This window comes from Balaenoptera borealis (genome assembly GCF_965194805.1).
Source record: "Balaenoptera borealis genome assembly, chromosome: 3".
NCBI classification, from domain to species: domain Eukaryota; kingdom Metazoa; phylum Chordata; class Mammalia; order Artiodactyla; family Balaenopteridae; genus Balaenoptera; species Balaenoptera borealis.
The window spans coordinates 130,818,972-130,844,096 of NC_138866.1; the positions used below are offsets into that span (position 1 = coordinate 130,818,972).

General features: G+C 34.2%; 1 protein-coding gene and 1 long non-coding RNA gene across 3 annotated transcripts in view; both read right to left on the reverse strand.

Annotated features, from left to right (window-relative positions):
* Positions 1–25,125, reverse strand: part of LOC309625556 — a 303,557-nt gene that overhangs the window by 146,153 nt on the left and 132,279 nt on the right. The gene's annotated exons all lie outside the window — the stretch shown is intronic.
* Positions 1–25,125, reverse strand: part of UBE3A (ubiquitin protein ligase E3A) — a 96,388-nt gene that overhangs the window by 8,214 nt on the left and 63,049 nt on the right. For both annotated transcript variants that reach the window (XM_082385152.1, XM_082385153.1), the window contains 7 exons: positions 22,497–23,743; positions 13,970–14,114; positions 10,662–10,867; positions 9,873–10,037; positions 8,633–8,788; positions 8,464–8,537; positions 25–168 (listed from right to left, as the gene is read on the reverse strand). In XM_082385152.1, the coding sequence (XP_082241278.1) occupies positions 25–168; positions 8,464–8,537; positions 8,633–8,788; positions 9,873–10,037; positions 10,662–10,867; positions 13,970–14,114; positions 22,497–23,743 (2,137 nt within the window). The remainder of the gene's footprint in view (positions 1–24; positions 169–8,463; positions 8,538–8,632; positions 8,789–9,872; positions 10,038–10,661; positions 10,868–13,969; positions 14,115–22,496; positions 23,744–25,125) is intronic.

Sequence of the window (25,125 nt, forward strand, 5' to 3'; positions counted from 1 at the left end):
ATACAGTCACAATTTAATAATTACCTTTCTGTGTCTGGGCCATTTTTGGCTATAATCATCTTTAATTTTCCTAGTCCGCCCACAGGTGCCCTGTCTGTGCCCGTTGTAAACTGCAAGAAGAGTCTTTTCTGCTCATCTGTAAATGAATGAACAATTTCCCAGAACTCCCTAATGAGAAAAGATAAAATACTGATTTTAGTTTGGCATTCATTATAACGAGCACTAATGTAAGTCTATGATTTGCATTAAAACCATAATAGGAGATAACCTGGAAGTTAATATCAAGTATCCTGAAGATTCTTTTCTGGTCATCTAGGACCTAGGAATTCCACTACACAAATTTATCTGAAGGAAACAGTTTTTAAAAATATAAGAGCTCTTGTTCATCACTACATTACCTACAACAGTAAAAACTGGTAAACCTAAGTGTCCAACAAAAGGAAATAATTATGTAAGTTGTAAATATATAATCAGTAACAAACAAAAGACAAAATGTGTGTACTGTGAAAAATTAACTCTGGATGTCTTCAGGTGTGTGTGTGTATTTTATTTACCCCTCCTTCTTTATTTTCTTTGTCTACGTGTGTGCGTGTGTGTATATATTTTATTTACCCCTCCTTTTTTAACTTTGGGTTTGTTTGTTTGTTTATTTATTTATTTATGGCTGTGTTGGGTCTTTGTTTCTGTGAGAGGGCTTTCTCTAGTTGCGGCAAGTGGGGGCCACTCTTCATCGCAGTGCGCGGGCCTCTCACTATCGCGGCCTCTCTTGTTGCGGAGCACAGGCTCCAGACGCGCAGGCTCAGCAATTGTGGCTCACGGGCCTAGTCGCTCTGCGGCATGTGGGATCTTCCCAGACCAGGGCTCGAACCCGTGTCCCCTGCATTGGCAGGCAGATTCTCAACCACTGCGCCACCAGGGAAGCCCTACCCCTCCTTTATTTTGTCTGCTCATACCTTACACAACTTTGGGGGAGAAGGTGATACAGATTAGAGACAAAAGGAAAAGAAAAAAAAATAAAAAACAAACCCCACACCTAAAAGTACTAATAAAAAAGTATTCAATTATTATATAATCAATATCAATAGTGTGTGCTGTGGAAGGGGAGATGGGGGATTATTCTGATATATCTGTCATCTGCAGTTATTTTAAGAGAATAATTTAATCCCTGGCATTCCTAAAACCTATGTGATAAAAGTCATGTTATAATGATGCTTGTTAAACTTACTCTAAAAACATAATGCAAGCACATTAAGAACAATCCTGGCATGCTTGTTTGAATAATAATCCATAAATTTAACATACACACTACTTCTCAGATAAAAATTTTTAAGATTTTAGAAAACAAAAACATTTTTAATTGGTGAAAGAACGCATTTTTTAAATTTAATTTTTATTTTATATTGGAGTATAGTTGATTTACAATGTTGTGTTAGTTTCAGGTGTACAGCAAAGTGATTCAGTTATACATATATCCATTCTTTTTCAGATTCTTTTCCAATATAGGTTATTACAAAATACTGAGTTCCCTGCCCTATACAGTAGGTCCTTGTTGATTATCTATTTTATATACAGTAGTGTGTATATGTTAATCCCAAACTCCTAATTCATTCCTCCTCCCACCTGTCCCCTTTGGTAACCATTAAGTTGGTTTTAGAAGTCTTTGAGTCTGTTTCTGTTTTGTAAATAAGTGCACTTGTATCATTTTTTTTTAGATTCCACATATAAGTGATATCATATGGTATTTGTCTTTCTCTGATTTACTTCACTTAGTATGGTCATCTCCAGGTCCATCCATGTTGCTGCAAATGGCATTATTTCATTCTTTTTTATGGCTAAGTAATATCCACTGTATATATGTACCACATCTTCTTTATCCATTCCTTTGCTGATGAACATTTAGGTTGCTTGCACGTCTTGGCTATTGTAAATAGTGCTGCAATGAACACTGGAGTGCATGTATCCTTTCGAATTATCCTTTTCTCCAGATATATGCCCAGGAGTGGGATTGCTGGATCATATGGTATCTCTGTTTTTAATTTTTAAGGAACTTCCATACTATTCTCCATAGTGGCTGTATCAATTTACATTCCTAGCAACAGTGCGGGAGGATTCCCTTTTCTCCACACCCTCTCCAGCACTTATCTTTTTGTAGTTTTGATGATGGCCATTCTGACCGGTGTGAGGTGATATCTCATTGTAGTTTCTATTTGCATTTCTCTAATAATTAGCAATGTTGAGCATTTTTTCATGTGCTTTTTGGTCATCTGTATGTCTTCTTCAGAGAAATGTCTATTTAGATCTTCTGCCCATTTTCTGATTAGCTTGTTTTTTGATATTCAGCTGCATGAGCTGTTTGCATATTTTGGAGATTAATCCCTTGTTGGTCACTTCGTTTGCAAATATATTCTCCCATTCTGTGGGTTGTCTTCTTGTTTTGTTTATGGTTTCATTTGCTGTGCAAAAGCTTTTAAGTTTCATTAGGTCCCATTTGTTTATTTTTGTTTTTATTTTCATTATTTCAGAAAGATATTGCTATAATTTATGCCACAGAGTGTTCTGCCTATGTTTTCCTCTAAGAGTTTTATAGTATAGGCTTACATTTAGGTCTTTAAACCATTTTGAATTTATTTTTGTGTATAGTGTTAGAGAATGTTCTAATTTCATTCTTTTCCATATAGCTGTCCAGTTTCCCCAGCACCACTTACTGAAGAGACTGTCTTTTCTCCACTGTATATTCGTGCCTCCTCTGTCATAGATTAATTGACCATAGGTGTATGGGTTTGTATCTGAGCTTTCTATCCTGTTCCATTGATCTATATTTCTATTTTTGTGCCAATACCAAACTGTTTTGATTACTGTAGCTTTGTAGTATAGTCTGAAGTCAGGGAACCTGATTCCTCCAGCTCCATTTTTCTTTCTCAGGATTGCTTTGGCTATTTGGGGTCTTTTCTGTTTCTGTACAAATTTTAAAAATTTTCTTCTAGAAAATGCCATTGAAAATTTGATAGGAATTGGATTATCTGTAGGTTACCTTGGGTAGTATAGTCATTTTTGACAATATTGAATCTTTCAATCCAAGAACATGGTATATCTTTCCATCTGTTTGTGTCTTCGATTTCTTTCATCAGCATCTTATAGTTTTCAGAGCACAGGTCTTTTTTCTCCTTAGGTAGGTTTATTCCTAGGTATTTTATTCTTTTTGATGCGATGGTAAATGGGATTGTTTCCTTAATTTCCCTTTCTGATCTTTCATTGTTAGTGTATAGAAATGCAAGAGATTTCTGTATATTAATTTTGTATTCTGCAACTTTACCGAATTCATTGATAAGCTCTAGTTTTCAGAAGAATGCATTTTAATATTTATTTGAAAGTTCTTTCCAGAAGCTTGGCAGAGAATGTCACACTTCCTACATCCATAATTACAATTCTAGTTTTTGATATTCTAGTATTCCAGAATACAATTTCTATTACCAAAATGCTAGTATTTTTGTTGGTGTAATGCCATTATTTCTAACATAGCTTAGCAGCTTTATTAGAATTCTTGGCTCTCTCCACTTCCCTTCCCTGACACTCTAATATCCTCCCCACCCTTCAGTTCTTGCAAACCCCCCATTCACCTAGAGAAAAGAATTTAAAAAAAACTACACAACAGGAAATTGGACATGGAACGTACAGGCACAACTCTCAGGAAGGAGTGAAATCATACCACAGTTTAGGTCATTCCTTTTGGGTGGCTGGCAAGAAAAAGCAAGTCTGCTGTAACCCAGAGCCCTTTGTCAGGGCAGAAAAGCTTCCTCACCCTTCAGGAGTGTTCTAAAGCCAAACTGAATCAGCTACACCTGAAGAGGCAGACCAACGGGTGCCCTTGAGTAGAGGAGACAAACCCTGAAGGAAGTAGCAGACCAGCAGTGGTCACTGTGACAACAAGTTTAGCTGTTTCTCTGGTTCTTTCTAAAAAATTAGAACTTAAAATATTAGGTTAGTATCAGTTTATATAATGAAAACACTTACTGAGCAAAATTCTTCTTTTCCTATAAGTGTTATGTTCTACATTAAAACTGTGAACTAAGAATGCAACTATTTAGAAAACTGAAGATGAAAAAAAGAAGTTGTTGTGTTTCTACATTAAAGTGGTAGCTGTATGGATTGCATCCCACTCACATCTTCTAAAACCTATCCAGTACGTAAAGGAGACAAATTCCAATAAAAACACCCATAATCTATGCCTAAGTTAACTAGAAAAACAGAGTGGAAAACTCAAACTGACACGTAAACTGGAGCTTATATACACCTGAGTCCACACTAGCAGAGTTCAGCAGGAGCTATGTGGAAGAACGGGGTGTGCAGAATAACATGGGCTACTGTTCACCCGAAAAGGGCAGAGCCCCACCCCAAGAGTGAACTACTAAGGGCAGGTAAGAGCACTGGCAACAGGAAAGTATCTTGGACCAAATATGGCAGTCTTAGGAAGACATCATGCCTGAAAGGGATAGGGGACACCATGGAAAGCAGAGGTGTCCCTTGAAAGTAGCTTCTGGTTGTAAAGGGATGAAAGCAGCTGACAAAAATTGGCACTAGTCAGGTAGAAGGCACTGGGCCACATAAACACACATGGAACTCAGTGAGAGATGGACAAATCTGAAATAGAAATTAGAATTCTCTAAAATACTCAAGAAATATGCAAAATAAACTTGGAAATAAAGCTAATTTATGTGGTGACTAAAGAAACAATATGACTAAAATTTCTACTATGGACGTAGGAGGTCAGAAACATAAAAGCAAAAATAAAAAGTATTTTTAAAAAACTAAAGAAATATAAAGTATTTAACTGCATAAACATAATAGTTTTCATTTGCAAAAAAACCCCTGTAAGCAAAGTCAAAAGACAAATGACAAACTAGGAAAAAATATCTGCCAATTTATTCAAGTGCTAATCTCCCTAATACAAATATAAAGTTTCTAAAAATTAAAATGACTGAGCAGCAAAATGAGCAGAACTATAAAAATTACTAATAGCTCTTAAGTATAAGAAAAGATGCCCAACCTCCCTCATTCATAACGAGAAAACCACAAATTATAACTACACTGAAATGCCATTTTTCAACTAACAGACAGGTAAACAGCTGAGTTTAACAACACACTGGGTTTGGGAAAATTGTAAGAAATGAGATACTCATATATTACTGGTGGGAGTGCAAAATGTCACAATTTCTGTGAAGGAGAATTTGGCAGTATTTAGCAAAATTACATATGTATCTACCATTTGGTTCAACAATCCCACTTTTAGCACCACTTCCCAATTTAATGATGTCTCTACATATGTATGGAATAATCCGTATGCAATATGATTCACTGTGACATTCTTCTAACAGGGCTGGAAATAACCAACATGTCTGTCTACACAATACGACAGTATTCAGCCACACTATTTTTTACTGCTGAAGTAAAAAACGTAATAGGACCCAGGGTCTCCTAACAACACAGCCAAAATGTCCAGCATACAATCCAAAATCACCTCTCAAACCAATAACCAGGAAAATCACATGAAAGAAAGAGAATCAACCAATGTCAACACTGGGATGAATAAGATACTGGAATTAACTGACAAAGATTTTAATGAGGTCATCATAAAAATGATTCTACAAGCAATTACAAGTTCTAGTGTTTCAAAACTGAAACATTAGAAACTCTCAGCAAAAATTAGAAGTTATAATAAAAAAGAGCCAAATGGAAATTACAGAACTAAAAAACAGAGTAAGAGAAAAATATGAGATGGGCTCAATAGTAGAGTCAAGATGACCAAGGATAAAAATCTGAACAAAAGAGAAAATAGACTGAAAAAAGATAGAGCCTCAGGTACATGTGGAACAATGACAAATGACTGAACGTTGGTATCATTATAGAGGCATAGAAAGAAAGGAAAAAGAGGGATTTCTCTGGTGGTCCAGTGGGTAAGTCTCCGTACTCTCAATGCAAGGGGTCTGGGTTTGATCCCTGATCAGAGAACTAGATCCTGCATGCATGTCGCAACTAAGAGTTCACAAGCCACAACTAAAGATCCCACATCCACAATGAAGATCCTGCATGCCACAACTAAGAGTCGGTGCAGCCAAAACAAATAAATAAAGGAATACTTAAAAAAAAAAAAAAAAAAGGAAAAACAGAGTGGTACTGAAAAAGTATTTCAAGAAATCATGGCTGAAAACATCCCGTGTTTGGAAAAAGACACAAACCCAGACTTAAGAAGCTAAGAAACCCCAAATAGCACAAACAAAACTGTTCTTCAGAAATAAAGGGGAAGTCACCCTCAGGCAAACGAAAACTAAAAGAATTTGTCATTAGCAGATCTGCCTTTGAAGACTAACTAAAGGAAGTGATAAAAGATGGACTCTGAGGCAAATAGAAGAAAGAATAGAAATAGTAGAAATACAGGTACATACAACAGCCTACCATCCTCCTCATGAATTTTATAAATCATATGTGATGACTGCTACAAAAATTATAACAGCATTAATATTCAAGACGATATTTAAAAGTGGGGTTTTCCATACTTCACGGGAAGAGATTTTGATAGCAATATCACATATGTATAATGTAATACCAACAGCAACCATGAAGAACACTATACTAAGCAACACACACAAAAAAAGAACACTAAAGTCATGAAGAAATCCTTAAAAATGTTCAAGTAACTAAGTACCCCACAGAAGGCAAAAAGGCATCAACAAGGAACCATAAAGAAACAGAAAACAAATAAAATGGCAGACTTGAGCCCTAACATACCAATAATTACCTTGAATACAAATGGCCTAAATATACCAATTAAAGGCAAAGATTGACAGACATGAGTCAGCTATTTTTAAGAAACTCATTTCAAATTCAGCAACAAAGATAGGTTGAAAAGTAGAAAGACATAAAAAGATATATCATGCAAACAAAAAGCAAAGCAATACAAAACCAGGAATGGTTGTATCAGATTCAGAGCAAAGAAAATTACAAGACATAAAGAGAGACCTTACATAATGATGGGGGCTGGGGGTGGGGTGGGGAGTCAAATTAGAAGTATGGGATTAACAGATACAAACTACTATACATAAAATAGACAAGCAACAAGCATTTACTGTACAGTACAGGGAATCATACCCAATCTTATAATAACCTATAATGAAATATAATCTGCAAAAAAAAAAAAACACGATGTTGTACACCTGAAACTAACACAATATTGTAATACTGCAAATCAACTATACTTCAAAAAAAATTTTTTTTAAAGCATTCACATATGATCTTAAGATATGTATCAAGTAGGAATTATGTTATATAAAAGATAGAAATAAAATTAAGACCTTAACTTAAAAAGTAATTTCTCCATAAGGAGGAGCACAAGATATCTTCAACTATTCTCAGGGAAACATTAAGATGCTACAGAGTCATAACTATCTGTGGTCAATAATATCACTAATAGAGATACTGCTGTGATAATACTCACAAGTGAGGTTATCCTTTCATCATGTTATCTCAACCCTTTTATGGGTCACCTTTGAACTTCAAGTAAATAGCAGAACCGTGGTTGCTAAAAGTAAAAAAGCTCACAACTGCTGCTAGAAATGACCAAGGGTGTGCTAAATAGAGGAAATATCAGTAACCTCCCACAAACCAGAATGAAGAATAAAATAACAGAACAAAAGAAAATAATAGAACATAAAATAATATAAAATATTTATTTCTAGATACAATTGATATTCATTACGGTTTTCACACACTTGAGTCTTAGAGTAATAACCTTCAGAGACAACCTCCAGGAATGCCTTCCCATCTCACTCCACCAGTGACTGCCAAAAGGGCATCTTTGTCCCCTTAAACCCACCTTAGCAGGAGAGGAAGAAGTCTATGTCTTTCAGGATTGGACAGTAGTAAAGAAAAGAAGACAATAGCATTTGCTAGGAAGCAGTTAAGACTGGGAATCTCTGCTTCTTTCTGTGAGAATTTGGAGTCTTCAGATGTACAGTAACAATTCTAGTATGTATCTTGCCATGTTGTAAGGATTAAATCAAAGAATGTACCATTTCACACAAAAGATGCTTCATATAGGGTAGGTAAGTAACATTTCACAGAGTTCAAAAGAAAGGAGAAATACTCGGAAGTGATAGTTCTATTTTCCTCATCATGTAACCGGCAGTAAGCACATTCTAACCAGAATTACTAGGAATATTAGATATTTTATACCCCCAATGCAGAAAAAAGCATGCCACTTACATAAAACACATCAGTCAGGAAATAAATCACAAGATTAACAATAAGAACTGGTGATTGATTATATTACAAATATACCTCCAATTTTATAGATTGAGAATTTGTGAGTTTGCTTATTTGGGAAGTAAAACCTGGAGACAAAGGTCCAAAGCATAAAGCACACACCCCTTTGGTGAATTAAATCTTCCTTTTAAGAATTAAGCACCTTACCTAATCACAACAGAGTCCCTGGTATAGCCACCGTCATATTCTGTAGTTTCTTCTAGTGCTTGGAAATCTAGATTCTGCAAATTCAAGAAAACATGTCTTAACATCTATACCACACTATTACAAACAATTAATCAATAGAAGATATTTTTGCAAACCCTTGCTTTCTTACCCGGCTTCCACAAATAAGCAATTCGATTTCCTCTGGTCTGAATAAGTACTTTAAAGGAGATTCATTAGTCACCATATGAAAACCTCTCCGAAAAGCCTTGAACTGTTTTTCTACTGATTTATTGAGAATGTAGTCAGAATAGAGATTGACAAATTCCTGCAGAAAATATTAACCACAAGAACATCTTATAATATGCAGTACAACAAAACACAACGAGCTACAGGGCTGCATAACTTTTTTGTTTTTATTTTCCCAAAGAAAAAACATTCAAGAATATTTTTTAAAATTCAAACTTTACACACACAAAGGAAAATACCTTTAACAATTTCACAGCTCTCTATTATAGTCAATATTAAACTGTAAAAAGGTCATGCACAAATAAGTTGATACAATTTTAAAGTTCTCTCAATTAGGTATGCAAACAAAGAGACATTTAAACCATTTATACATCAATTTATAAAAGCTAACATTTTTAATAAAGTGCAATGTACTGGATATGTATAAGCAAACAAGGAGGTCGCATATTTTCTATTCTAGAACATTTGGGGAGCTGCCTACTGTATCCAGTTCAACAAAAATATTGGTGTTTTAACTGATGCACAAGCTACTATACCAAATCATAAATGGAAAACATACTTTTGTATCCTAACTTAGTGAATATAATACTTTATCAAAAATTATATTAATATAAACACACACTTATTAAAGGTTTTATACATATCATAATTTCCTTGTTATGTTCTGGGTTATTCCCCTGTTTCCAGATGCATACTTTTCTAGTCAACAGAAAACACAGAACTGACTTCTTTAAAGTATTCTTTAATACTTTTCAGACATATACTTAAGGCACATATATGTGTGAGTACATTAAATGCAATTATCATCTGCTTGGTTATAAGGACCTTAATTACAAGGTCCCTGTTTCCCTCCCCTCTACAGCTTAATATGAGAAACACCCCACTTCATGCTTTATACCACAGCCACACTGAGCCATTCACTACCTCCTACGCACGCCTTCTTTCTCTAAAAGGGGCTTAGTGCCCAACCATGTGCTCTCATACCAGCTTACAGCCAAGATTTAGAAAACTGTGGTTATTTCATTTATAATAACTTGGTTACTTGATTTCTTGGGTCTCTGTATGGATGATATTAGATACTCCTTTAAAAACTGCAAGCATGTATGATTTAAAATTCTGTTAATAAAGAGGAAAGACAAGGATGACATAAAAACATTTATTACCTTCCTGTTTTCATTTGTAATTGGAATTTTATCACCATTTTCCTTTAGATCATACATCATTGGATTACCAAAAAGATCCGTCTGAGATATCTGGAAAGTGATCATCATATCATCTTCCACATTCCCTTCATACTCCAATAAGTCTTTTAAACTCTGATATAGAACCTAACAATCAGAAATGGAAAATTAAGGCTACCACAGAACTACAAAATACAACAGTTTGTATCACTCTTCTTGGGAAAAGATTAAAAAAAAAAAAACCTTTAACAATAAGAATTAAAGCATAGATAGTATTCTTGCCCCAAGAGTTTATATGTAGAAACTAAAGAAAGACTGTCAGTCATTGGTGATGTCCCATTCTCTGCTGAGAAACCCCACACCAGCTACTTAGCTATGGATCTCACACTGTGCTCTTATGAGAGCCTTAGAGGTGTCTCAAGGTTAAAGAGCGGCTGTAGCCACCAGCCCCTTATTCAGCGCAGCTCTGATCTAACTGGGCAATTTCATGATTTCATTAAAAACAAACAAACAAACAAAAAATTAAAAACACTTTCCTACAGAATCAATCTTTACAAAGCCAGCTTGCTGACAGCAATATGTAAAAAAGTTCCCCTTCGAGTTTTTAAGTGTTTATGGTACTTCAGACAGATTAAAGCAACTTTATCTTACTAGGTATAGATATTAACAAAGATTCCAAATGAAAGCTTTAAAATTTTTATGTAAATGAAACTCTATATTTGCTTTTAAATAAGATCTAAAAGAGAGAAGAAAAAATGACCAAAGACTTACAGGGTGAGAGTCTCCCAGGTCAAGAAAAGTTCCTTTTTTCCCCATTAGCTTCCTGTAGACAACCATGGGAAAATGTACATCCAGTATACAGTTATTGTAAATAGCCAGACCCAGTACTATGCCAATCAGAGTGAACTGACCCTCAGTTTCAAAAGAGGATGGATTAAACCAAAACAATTTTGTAGATTCATCATATGTGAACATACCTATAAGAAATGATTTTTAAAAATACATTACTTTCACATTTTATTACAGAGTGATGAACAAATATTTATATGTATAAAATATAAAAATATACAATAATTATACATGTAAGTTTATGTGCACTACGTATAGAAATATTTTTTCTCTTACATTAGCACTTGAGAAAACAAAGTTCAAATACATATGAATGTTATAAATTGTGGCAAATGGTAGCATATATTTTTAAGAAGCCAAGGAAATAAAGTAATAAGGCATTTTGGTGGCATTTTCTAAGAAGTTAGGGAAAATGTTCATTAAATTCAAGTTCTCTAATCTTCTACTAACACAAATGAAAAGTTAATCTGCATTCACACTTTATCCACTCAATCGTTGAAAAATAAATGTAAAAGGAAAAAAGGCTAATCATACTTTGAAAATGTTTCACTTATAAAAACATATTCAATCCATACATACTGTTTTAAAAAACAATTTTGAATTTCATTAAGGAAAAGTCTGTGTTTTCCCCAAATTGCACAATGGTTCCATGAAGTTTTTCCAGCACCTTTCTAACAAAGATGCCAAGTACTTAAACTCAGGTAAACTTGATAAACTTAGATTATGCCCAAAAACCAAACCCATTTAATACACACATTAACTGTGAGCCAATAAGTAAAACAAAAGTAATTTGTATTTGTAGTCTTCTTTCAGTTTCACATGGTCTTCACTATTTTAAACGCAAGCTTGGAAACCTTTTTGATATCACTCATTTAAAAACAGGAAACTGAATAACCATTAACAAGGTAGACTTATCTCCTTCCCTTTAAAGAAATATCTAAGATAAAAGTTAAATGATATTTTAATTGAATTAACAATTTAATTTAGTAAAATGTTTTTCACTTGCTACTGTGAAACTGAATGAAAATATTTTAAGAATTAGGTCTGGAAAACAGGGGGAAGTTCCAATAGAACAAACTTTAGAAATCAATAGAGCATATAAATCAATTTATAAGTTTTTTAAAAGCTTTGAAAATGTTTCTTCATTTTCACATTCAGTTTAAGTTAAATATAAAGGTAAATTTAAAAGGTCCCCTTGATCATAAGAACATGAATTAAACTAAGACATTTTTCTAATGCAATTTAATGTTCATGATATAACATTTTATAAATTATCCAATTCATACTTGAATTTCACAGTTTACATCCAACTTTTTTTACAGGCCTAAGTTACAATACCCACTGAAGTGTTTAAAAACTTCATTTAATTATAAATATGGTATTAACAGGGTCAGAACAGTTAAAAATAATTACAATTAATAACTTTGATGAAATATCACAAATGTATGTCCTTGGTCTCAAGGGTAATAAATTACAAATTAATCAGAATGTAAATTACACAGGTCACTACTCTCATCTTTCTGTGTGAAAGATAATAATCTTAAAGTTCAAGGAGATACCATTTGGGGCACATTTATTTTCAGGTTCCTGGAAGAAAAGCTCCATAAAGGGTGGCTCTTCTAAAATATTCCTTTTTGATATTTCTATTGTCAGCATTTTAATTGTTTTACTATCAAGTGGAACTGTTTAATGTATGTTTTTTCTTAAAAGTATTTCTGCATATAATGTAAATATACTTTATAGCTAATGTTTAACTTTTTTAGATACATCAGAACCTACAGCTAAAGTTTACCAAATTTATGAAGCTCATAAATTTTCTTTTCTATCTCAAAAAGGGCATGGTTCTATGTGTCTAGGTTTACTTTGAATGAATTACATACAAAATGGCATAGTTTTCGGATTAACAAACATTAGCTAAAATACAAAGTCTTAACTATTTATATTTAGTCATGAACTCAGAATGTCTATTTTCATTTGCAAGTAGACTAAGAACAATTACAGAAAAGTCAATTCACTGTACATACTGAGAATCAATAGACTTTACCGGTTCAATTCTCAAAGCTTAAGGGAAATGATCTGTAGTACTCTCTGCCACATTCTTCACAATTATGATGGTAGCTTTTGAGAAATTCTTTTCCTATAACTGTCATGCATTCAATTTTAAAAGTAAGCAAACCCAGTAATCAAGTAGTTATACTGTAGAAATTGAATCAGATCAGAATTATACAATAGTATACTACTTAAGAAGCTGTTGTCTTTTTCCTGTCCTACTTTGCCAAGTTTGTCTATTACATTGTCTATCAGTGAAACCCAAATTCTTCACTTTTAGACTGATATATTATAGATCAGTTTTTCCCAAACTGTGTTCAATGAAAACTCTTCTGGGAAGCAAATACTATTAGATGCAGGATGGAAGAAGGGTTCTGGAGTTCAAAAAGTCTGGGAAAACATTACAATATTAAGCCCAAGAAATCCTGTAGCAAATAAACCAAATTAATTTGATATCAGCCAGTGTTTCCAAACTTTGAGCATGATACACTTGTGAGACATTCCCAACAGTCTTCAGACCATTATTTTATGAAACTCTTGTCTCAGAAATGCTATGGGTCAGACTTCCCTGGTGGTCCAGTGGTTAAGAATCCACCTTCCAGGGGCTTCCCTGGCGGCACAGTGGTTAAAAATCTACCTGTCAATGCAGGGGACATGGGTTCAATCCCTGGTCCGGGAAGATCCCACATGCCGTGGAGCAACTAAGCCCATGTGCCACAACTACTGAGCCTGCGCTCTACAGCCTGTGAGCCACAACTACTGAGCCTGCGTGCCACAACTACTGAGCCTGCATGTTGCAACTACTGAAGCCCACGCACCGAGAGCACATGCTCCGCAACAAGAGAAGCCACCGTAATGAAAAGCCCGCGCACCGCAACAAAGAGTAGCCCCCACTCGCCGCAACTAGAGGAAAGCCCATGCGCAGCAACAAAGACCCAATGTGGCCAAAAAATAAAAAATAAAATATTTGTCTAAGTTATCTAAATAAGAACTTGAATAAATGAGTGATGCAGGATCAATCCCCGAAGTCCACAAATTCAGTCATTATCTGTGACTCTAGGTAATCCATACCAAAATCTCCTTCTGTTGCTCTTCATAACTGAAAATATTTATAAACCTAGGTAAATAAATTCTTAATTCAAAAAGATATGACACCATGATCACATCACTAAAATATTTACCAATATCTGGATTGAAGATTTCCTCCACAACCAGCTGAAAAAATTCTTTGGAAACACCTCCCTCATCAACTCCTTGTTCTCCTTCAAATTCCACATACAACTGTTTCTTCAAGTCTGCAGGATTTTCCATAGCGATCATCTCTAGCTAGTGAGTGAAAAGATAAAGTGAAAAGGTGAATGCCAGTATTAGGATGAAAGAAAATAAAAATAAGGTGTAGGGGTAGGGAGCAAATAAAAGATAACGTTTTTGATATATTTTAAATGGAAACAGGAAGCAAACTGGTAAAAAGCCAGTGAAGGCAAAGATTCAGTCTCATAGATAATGGAAAAATAGGACAGAAAAAAAACCGGCATAGAATTCTAAAAGGGTTACTTTCTAACTACTGATCTGTCATGAAATTAACATACAGTAGAAAATTAGAATTAGGTTTTCTGTAATTATGTATATAACAAACCTGGGCAGTAAGATTAGGACATGGAAAAAGGTCAAGATAACAAAAATGCCTTAAGTAACTACTCAAATTATTTCAGGAAAAACAACGGCATATAGAAGTTTGACTTCAAAACTGTTCACTTGTAGTTCTTTATGTTTACTAGAATAGAAGCTCAAGAATTAAGTCTTAATATCTATTAAACCATAAATAAAACAATTTCAATTAAGAAAAATACATTTAGGGAAGCAGTTTATGGTCTCCTAATAGCACCTTAGGTACAAATTACCATTTTAATGGATTAGAACATAATTTATATCCACTTTTTTTTGAAAGCAGATGAGACATATACTTGCTTATATCCTTACTCTTAACTTCTTACTAAATTATCAAACCCCAGTTTCAACATTTCTTCAACTGTAAATCTTTACCAAATACTTTTTGTATCTATAGAATAATATAATGATTGCACTCAGTTATTGAGATTAATCATAAAATCAACACTGTATTCTAACGTGAAATATTTATACTGCAATTTGTTGTCTTATGTGTCGGAAATTTAATAACAGCATGCCTGACTGATCATCCACCTTATTTGCTAAAGTGACTTTAAATCTGCCAAAACAGAATATATTTAAGGGTGTTCAGGTTTTTGCAACTATTCCAACTAGAATCTTTAAAATGGTTTTGAGCAATGCAAACATCATCAGAGTAAGTGTACTATAGTCAGTCCTAAAGTAATTACTTTAAGTAACACACTATTTTGTACATTCTAGTGTGTCTATAAAAAATAAAATCTCACAAATTCATGATTCAGGTCAGTTGCCCTAGATCAATGTTCTTAAAGCTGCCAACTGCAATTCATTAGCGGGTAGTCCAATCCATTTAATGCAAACCAAATAAGGGAAAAAATCAGAGTGCATTCCACATAGTACTGGCACCTACTGTTCTGTGAAACTTTTGCTTCAATTATATGTACAGGCAGATATGCACATGAGTACTGGAATGCTATGTAAAATATCTCTTACTAGGGGTTGCAATCAAAAACATTTGAACAAAGGCCAAAATGATCTCCTGGATATCTTCGACTTTTGGATTCTATGATTCTGTGAATTTAGAATCTTTAGCTTTAAGGAATGTCTATCCCGTACAACAGTGGTATCTACCATTTGCAAAATCATTTTTATGCCAAGTTGTATTAAGATAATTTATTTTTGAGACAGTGTCGCTGTGGAAAGATTGAGTCAAATACTCTGTATTAGTCCCAACTGTCACTTAACATAATTTTTAACCTTTAAACTTTAGCAAGGAACTCAGTTGAACCTGTTTCCTCATCTGCAAAGGGGGAAAAAAAATAGGATGGTATTCTTCACACTGCAAAGTTGTGAAGGCTTAATAAGAAAGAATGTATGAGAAAGAGTTCTAGAGTGGGTGATATTGTTAAGATAACACATCATATCGTTAACTTTTAAAACACCTCTGCTCTTTGAACAAAAAATTCTCAATTTGATTTTATAGCCTAGTCTCAAATTTTGGAAATAACTTAGGGGAAAAAAAATAGTTCCAGTTGGAAACCTGTTTCAAGTCACTGGCTATAAAGAATTCCAAGGACTAAGTCAGAATTATCATCTTAGCTCAAATGTGGTTTACCCATCAGGCCAATATCCCGTATTGCCATGAAACACATTGCTAATTCCTTCTCCCAGCTTCCACCTGCCTAGGTGTTATAGAAATGTACATCAATGTTTATGTACACCCTTACAACACAAAGACAAACCGGCTTCTATCAGGTACAGCTATTCCAAGGTGGAAAAAATAATTTTCTGTTATTTATGTGTCCTGTATCTCTTCCTCACTAACATTCATAACTGAGAGCTGACTCTGTGTCAATGTGACTGATACTTTTTAAAGGATTTGGTGTAGTTTCTAAAGGATTCAGAGGCCCTGTGTTCTAGTCTTAGCTCCACGTAAGACACTTCATATCACAAGTGAAGCAAATTTATCTTCACTCTTAATAAAATGTTACATGTCTGTCCATTCCCACCAATCTTCACTCCACTCCACGCCTTGAATGCCAAAAGAATTGAATGCAATATGTTCTATTATTATGATAATTATAAACAAGTCACTTTATCTGTTTTAGTTTCATCTGTAAAATGAGCATAAAAATATATCAATAAGTTAATGTATGTGAAGCACAGATGAATTCCCTGCACAACAATTCTTTATAAATACTAGCTCTTATTATTACTTTTATTTTATTGGCTCTCAAATTTTTTTCAGGCTTGGCTGAAAATTTAACGACTCAGCTATAACGGAACAAAAACATTCCGGTATTAACAACAAAACAATATATAGCACTTAATATGCCAGGACACTTTACACGTATCAACTCATTTAATTTTCATAAGAATCTTATCAGGTCGGTAATATTATTAACCCTATTTTACAGATGCATACCCTGAAGTAATGAGATTCATAAACTTGCTCAAGTCAGTCAGTAAATGGTAGAACAGAAATTCTAGTCCAGGCAGCAAGCTCTTTACTATGCTTTACTGCCTCTCCTCAATGACTAGCAACAATCTTTTTTAAAATATTGAGTGATTTTCATTGTTATGCTCTTCTGTATGTTTCAATCTTTTTTTTTACAATAAATATATATTATTTTTAGAATAAGGACATATTCAAATGTAAATATTTGTAGAAAGAATGATTTGAAAAATAGACTGAAACTGAATTCCGTGGGTGAAAATTTCCCATTATTAATTTTAGATTATCATTCTCAGATATACTACGTGGTTCTATAAATTATGGTATAATTTATGACATCAGTAGCCTATCTTTTACAAAACTTACTTTTGTGGTGACAAACACATAACAAAACTTAGCAATAATTATTTTGACAAAGGCCATTATTAACGGACTGCATTTATTTTTTCTTAAAAACAAGCACTTCTAATTCACTGTTCAATTAGAGAAGACTTAAGAATTAAATAGTAAAGGTATATCACTTTATGTAATAGACACATACCATTTAAAATTGAATTTTTTTAATCAAAAGCTATCTTGAAGGCAGGAGAATATTTGGAAATTGGAAGAATATGTCAATGAACAGTCTTTAAAAGGAGAATTTGCATGCATCCTTTAATTAAATTCATTTATTAGTACATAGACCTGGATTTTTACATATAGGTTTTCTTAAAGTAGGGTACACTTTGTATTAATTTAATATGGAGACTGGCAAAAGACAGATTATGTCAAATGTATCCTGATTCATAGTCGAAAAAAAAATTCCTTAATGGTATGGATATTTAAGTAGAAGTAGTAGTATTCAGATAAAATAGACCTCTCTAATACTTAAGAATACTTAGGATCCGTAAGAATGGCTGGCTTAAACTACTTCAGTCAACTTACTAGAATCTACGTTTAAACACTTTGCTAGTGAGTACATTAAAACTATTGACTAGAATGAGATTTTTAGATTACCTGGATATATTTAGTTTTTTCATTTCTCTATAAAGAGATGAGGAAAAGTTGTTTATCTTAAATATAAAGTTTAGATGTCTGGGTAACAGCCAAATCATATACTCACATCTGCCTGTGAGACCAGGAACCCTGAGTTCTACTTCCAATTCTGTTATTAATTTCTGTAGGTCAGAATCTGAGTTTCATTTTCCTCACATGTAACAACTAAGGAGTTTGACAAGTTTCATTGTTTTAAATTATTTTACGATGAATCTATGTAGATCTACTTCACTCTCTTGCTCTACTTAAAGGACATAAATCAGGTATGAAGTTCTTCAATTCAATTAGAATAAATCTTAAGAAACTGCAATGGCCATTGCATTAAGCACAATATAGTGAATGTAGAAGATACAATTAAACATACCTACCTAAAGGAGCACAGAATAATCTTACTCCTAAAGCACTGTAGGTCAATTGACAAGTAAAAGAATCAAGTTTTGTTTCAATAATAACTAAGGGTGTCTATCAAGGAAAATGCTGGGGACTGGGTTAGACAGTATTAGTATAGCAGGGCCCAGAAATAAATGATTGAGTGATTTTTAGAAGAGACTGAGCATAACCTCTTGGCAGTAGGGCTTGCATTTGTACCTATCACCTTTAATATGTTCTAGTTCTTATTTTTGCACTTTCCTATCCAATTCTACATCTTAGCCATTTCTTTTGGTCTTTAGATCTCTACTCAAAATTCTAGGACTCCCTGACTAATCTGAACCAAGTCTCATACCACCATCACCCCTTACCCCTATGCCTACAATCCTCATCACTCTCTTAAAGCCTACCAGTTCCTAAACATGTAATTGTATATAAAAATGGCCTCAATAAATATGTATATGTAAACTGTACCAACAGCCATCTCCCAAATACTGGTTTCCAGTCTGGCTTTATCAGAATACCTGGGGTTACTAACAGAAATATATATTCCTAGGCTATACATGAGAGCTCCTAATCTGAATCTCTAGTGGGTAGAATTTAGGATTTTTTTTTTTTTTAAACAAATCTCTCATTCAGATGCGAAGGCAGTTTGGGGCACCTCACAGACAGCAATACTGTCTTCCAAAATACTCATACCCTCAACTCAATTTCCTAACATAAAAGGTAATTAAAAAAAATTTTTTTACATCTTCTTCCCTTGAAGATGCTTTGTCTAAGAAAAAAATGACAAATTATCTAAAAGATAATTTAAAAGAACATACAAATAGATAAATGTTATTAGCAAAATACTGTAAAAACCTCATCGCATTAGGATCGTTCTCATTCAAATGAAAGCTGAGTTCTGAGCCCGTTTATCACTGTACTATTTCCTACGGAACAACAAAAAGCAGTAAAAATAAGTCGTAGGGAGAAATATTCCAGTAATTTAAAGGTGTAGGGGTAGTTTTTAAACGATTCTGATATCTATTTGTGGAAAGATAACATATATTTCATTGATTTTTAAAATTTGCTTTTCTGTTTTCATATTTTAACATCTCTGAAATCAGGATATAACATAAAATTGACAGCATCTCAAAACTAAATTGGCAGCATTTGTTCTTTTTAGCTGTAATAAAATAATAGTGTGTCCTACAACCAGTGAAGATATCTTAGGTTTGATAAAATATTGTAAACACTAATACTCTTATTGTCATCAAAAACAGTTCCTCTAAAAACTCCAGTTAGGAAACAATTTGCTACTCTGGTTTGAATTATATGGTACATGAAAGCAAGGAATGTATTTTTCTTTAAATAAAAAAAATCTATAATCATTAATTTACTACCACTCCCTCCAAGCTAGTCAGTCTTACAATTAATAACTGAAAAATAAGACCCAATAGAAATACTCAAGAGTGCCATATTTTCCAGGAAATAGTCACTATCTTCCAGGCCTCATTTATAAACCAACGAGTAGATGAGCTCCAAGGCTCCTTTTAGCTCTTAAAGTCTAAGGCCCTATATAACCTTGATTATTTAATTATTAATATTGAGCACACCACAAAGTTTCTCATTTCCTCTTCTCTTCCTGACCCTACTCTGTAGTTCAAAATTAGCAGGTCATAAGAAAGTGGTCAATAGGTTTATTTCGTTTGTCAAACTGTGATATAAAAAGATGAGGCTTAAAAAAGGCAAAGTAGATCTTATTGGGGAATAAGATGTTGAAAATCCATCAGTACTTCTGAGAGTGTACCTGAGAGGATCACCTTAAACTACTTTTTGTTATTAAAACACTATAACTTTATCATGATCATCATCTGCTATGAATGTTTCCAAAAAAATTGGCAGATTATCAATTTGACTTCCAAGACCTATTTTGATGCTTTTTATTTTTAACCTTTTCACACTGTGTTATTAAAGAAGGAAAGAAGGGGAGGGAGGGAGGGGGGAGGAAGGGAGTTAGGGACGCGAAGGGAGGAAGAAAGTTAGCAGTAAAATCTGCTTAATGTGTACCCCTAAGAAGCTCCTCAGTGGTCATGATTCATCTTTACATCTCTATTGCTTAGCAAACTACCTCACACAAAGGGTTTCTGAAGTGGTAATATTCAAGTACAGATATTATCTAGTGAATCCTAATTTATAATAGGTCAATTGATAATATTTAGCTTTGACATAATTAAGCTGAACTCACTAAAAAAACAATTTGTTAGCATAATTTAAAAGCTCACAGTTAACTTTACCCTAACACTTGCTCAAAGGACATCCTTATAAACTAAAATGGTTGTTTCCTCAAAATTCTAGAGGATAATTTTTAAAACAGAATAAAGTAAGTATACAATAAGCACCTAAACTTTTGTAGGTTCTTAGTCTTGCTTTACTAGGGGGGGAAAATGGGATGCTGTGGGGGAAGACAGTAAGGCTCAGTAGATTTCTGAGAAGGCAGCTAAGTAAGGTAGACAATTTTTTAAAACTCTGGATTGAATGTTACAGAGAGTAATTTCATTGTTTTTAAAGGCCAGGTACAGCTTTTGCTGGAAACAGATGAAAAGATCCTAACCCAAGAAGACAAAGATAAAATGTGTAGTTTGGGGATTTGCAGTTCTGCTCTAACAACGGAAATTCATAAGATAGACCTCAACATGCTTTCCATAAAATATCATCACACCCCTATACAATACCCTATCATTCTGCTAAACTATGGAAAATAAGTTGCTGGCTGTGTGATGATCAGTTATTAAGTATATTAAGTCAGTAGTTATTCATGTAGCTCAAAACTACTAAAGTAAAATTAAAAGGGCACCAGAAAGCAAGTAAGCAATGATAATTACTCCAAGCAACTACTGCCCCTTTCTGTCTCCGGTGAAAAATTGCCTGAGTTGCTTAAATAATGAAGAATCTTTTTTCAACATTAGAAACCTATTTGGTATTAAAAAAAAAAAAAAAAAAAGGTAACAAAGAAAAGCAGCACAGAACCTCTGCAACTTTTAAATTTCTAAGATGTCAAACAACTTTTTCCACTGGTTTAGTTTTATAAATTCTCAGATTTAGACAAATCCATTCTAAAACTAAAATATATTTTGAAATAAATTTCATTACTTTCTAGCTATCTGTGTCATGGGTTCTTTTCCTTTATTAGTATAGAAGACTGACTATATCTTAATTTTAGTTGCCATTAAATTTTACTTGAAGTTGATGAAAAAGAACTAGCAATGCCAGGTACATCTAATATTATAAATACAATAAAATCCTGTGATAAAGAACCCTATAACAAATGTAAATGTTGGTACAATGTGATTGGCAATTGGTTTCTGTCTTCTGGCCAGGCTTACATTCTTAAATGGGGGCACTAAAATTCTTATTTTCTGTGGAGGGAAGGAGTGAACAAAAAGCAACCCATCTGGAGAAACAGGGAGCTAGAAGGTGGGTACCTGTGTTCTCAGTATTCTCCCAGTTCAGTCTCCCTGGATTGTGTTGATAATACAGGCACCATTAATTACAAGATTCCTGGAATAGTTGCTGTTTTCCCAGAAGTTCCAACCAACTCCAAGGCCCAGTGTAGTCCATATGTATATGTAAGTAGGAAGAAACTACCACCATCAGGCAGTGCCAAACAGGGACCTTCTGAGTGACCCTGAAGGAACTCCTACCAGCAGCATGCACCACCTGCCCGGGTCACTTCATTAACCTCACAATAATGCAATACTCAACTTCACAGTATGGCATTTTTAGACACCACTTATTATTTCATGGTGTGGTTTTATTCTACCATTTCTCCCCATTAAGACTTGACATTCACTTATTATTGGGTATCTCCACAACCCCCTTGTTTCTGTGCTCTGCAACATCCACTTCTCTTCTGAATGACAAAACTTTGGGGTTAGTTGTCAAAATTTAGAAAATTTATTCTTTTTCAAAGAGAGAGTGATCATGACACAAGACAATCAATATTTTGTGGAACATTTATGAACTTGGACAGGAGCAACAAAAATATAGTACTTACATTTACAATAAAAAAGTCCACGTGTTCCTATACTATATAATCATATACATACATTTTCCCCCCAAAGAGTCACTTATAAAATGAATTCACTGAACTGTATCACAGTCTCCCCATCATTAGGTATTCAATCTAGTACTAATTTTTAAACAGTAGCCCAACTTACCCGGACGAGTGCATCATCTATGATATGGTCACGTCTGACTTTGAGTCTCAAATATGGATTCAACTGCTGTCCTTGAACTAAGCTGTAGAGAACAGTGATTCTTCGTTCACTGTACATGCGAATTCTATTGTCATAATACAATCCCAAATTCTTTGTGACAGCATTCAATATAAAGGGACATGTCATAAAAGAGAATTTGTTCTCTGTTTCTACTTTGAAAAAAGTATAATCTTTATCCATTTCTAGAACATCATTCAGTGGTTCATTAATAAACTCTTCAAAAGGGATAAGTGGTTTTCGACAATCCAGAGTTTTAACAGCAAGTTCAGTTTCTAGTGGGTCCACTCGAGGACCTTTCTTGTTCCTTCTTTCTTCTCCCAATAGCTCCTGAAGTGTCAATTCACTGGACTCAGGAATGGGCTCTTCATCATCTTCTTCATTATGATTTGTGTCCACTTCCCCTCCCACTACATTTGCATAGTAAACCATTTTCAAGCACTTGGAAGCAGCAACAATAGCATCATCATCGTTCACTAGATTTCGATTGTTAAAGTCAGTGCTTATGACTTTGTATGTAATAAGTTGCTGAAACGTTTCCATCATTCTCCGAATCTGGTCTGCACTGTATTTAGACCACAGTCTGACCAGTTTTCCTTGGGCTGCAAGGGGTAGCTTACTCATTGCTTTGCAAAACAGTGGCAAAGCCATTTCCAGATATTCAGGACTGTGGAGATTTCTATTCTCCATGACAATAATGAATAAATTCAGATAATTAGGATCTCGGGAGTATACATTGTGATATGTCAAGTCACATTCCACATTAGGTGACAAATACACAAGTGCATTGAGAAAGGCAGTTTCTATTTTTTCATTAGAGAGCAATCTGGTGTAGACCCTTCTAATGGCCTCAATATCCACAGACACATCATCAGGACCTAATTTTTGTAAGTTGTTATCTCCTTGTGAGCTATCACTTATCCTTGAGGAAGATGCTTCTGAATCTTCTTCCATAGCTGCAGCAGAACATGCAGCTTTTTCCTTTTCATCTTCATCTTTGTCTTCATCCTTTCCTTGAAGAGATTTCAGTTCTTCCTTGGTGTGTTGTTTGACTTTCCGAAAGCTTTGCACCAATGCCTCAGCACTAGAAAAAACTCTTCCAATAACACGAATTAAAGGGGAATAATCCTCCCTCTCTCTACATAATTCTAGAATTTCATATACCGTCTCTTCTGTTAGGTAAGTCACATCTAGAAAATTAGGAAAAAAGAGAACATTTATTTTCATAATATATATGTATGTTTGCTTTCTTTAAATAAGTTCTAGTGAAAAATAAAATCACCAAACATGTTGCAATAAATACCATTTATGATTTACAACTCTTTTAAAAAGTATCTTAATACTTAGGTTCAACCAACAAAATATGCTTACTTATTTTTTTCAATGTACTACTAACAACTTTACTCATTCTTTTATATTTTATATATATTCTTATATATAGCTTTTAATGAGCTCAAGCTCTTTTCACAATGATGGTATATATTAACGGGCAGTTTTAACTGTAAATATGAACCAAGATATGATGTGCCGACTCATCACAATATACCGCTTACAACTTCGCTTTATTTTAGAGCAGAAACACCACTATTTTTCTGAGAGGTTTCTTTCTTATTTCACTACTCTGCTTTCAAAAGACTAGGAAGGCAAGGTTTTAAGAAAGATTTCTTCAGAGTCCTCTTTTGGAAATAGCCCTTGTCCTAAAACCAGACTAGTTCCTTTCTGAGTCTTCCTTTCTGAGTCTTAAGTTTTTTTTTCAGGGTGGCCATTCTGTGGGTGACCGAGAAGGATTAATGTATCATTTCCCATAAGCTCTGAAGTTGACAGACACTGCCATCTGCAGCCAGGTTGGAATAAATCTTACACAGTGACAGGAAATAGTTACAAAGCAGTGAAAACAATAGGATAGGAAGAAGACAACTTATGAGCAGACAAGTGAAACAGACTACTACGTAGTCACCAAAATCTGTTTCCTCTCCTTCCTGGGCACAGAGTTGGACACATTCTCCAGCTTTCCCAGCTTTTTGAGATAAGTGCTACTTTCAGGCTAATGCTTTTCTCCTTCTGGCTAATGGGATGATGCTTCCAGGATGGTTCTGAAAATCGTGTTAAAGATAGTGCCATTACAGCTGCAACTCTGAATGACTGCATGAACCAGAACTCTCTGCCAATCTAAAATATTATGGCTGTTAGATGAGCTAGAAACAAATTTCCACTGTTTGTAATAAGCTAGTATTCTTTCTGGGGTCTACTTAATATTGTATTCTAGCTGATCCTTACAAGTAGAGAAGCCTTTCATTTTCTCCATCTTGCCTTCAGAGTTTTTAAAATACAAGTAATGACCATCTCCCCCTAAGCTGATATATTACCACTGTTTTTGCAGCTTGTAGTATTTAAATCCATGGGAGTTTTATTATGATTTTCTATTATATCCATTCTTCCCCATAAAGAAATAACATCATAAAAGGCAAAAATGACAGGAGGCCCTGAAAGGCCAGACTGAATATCAACTTATTACACATTTTCAGAGTTACCATAATGTTAACAAATTAAAATTCTAATGAAATCACAGAAG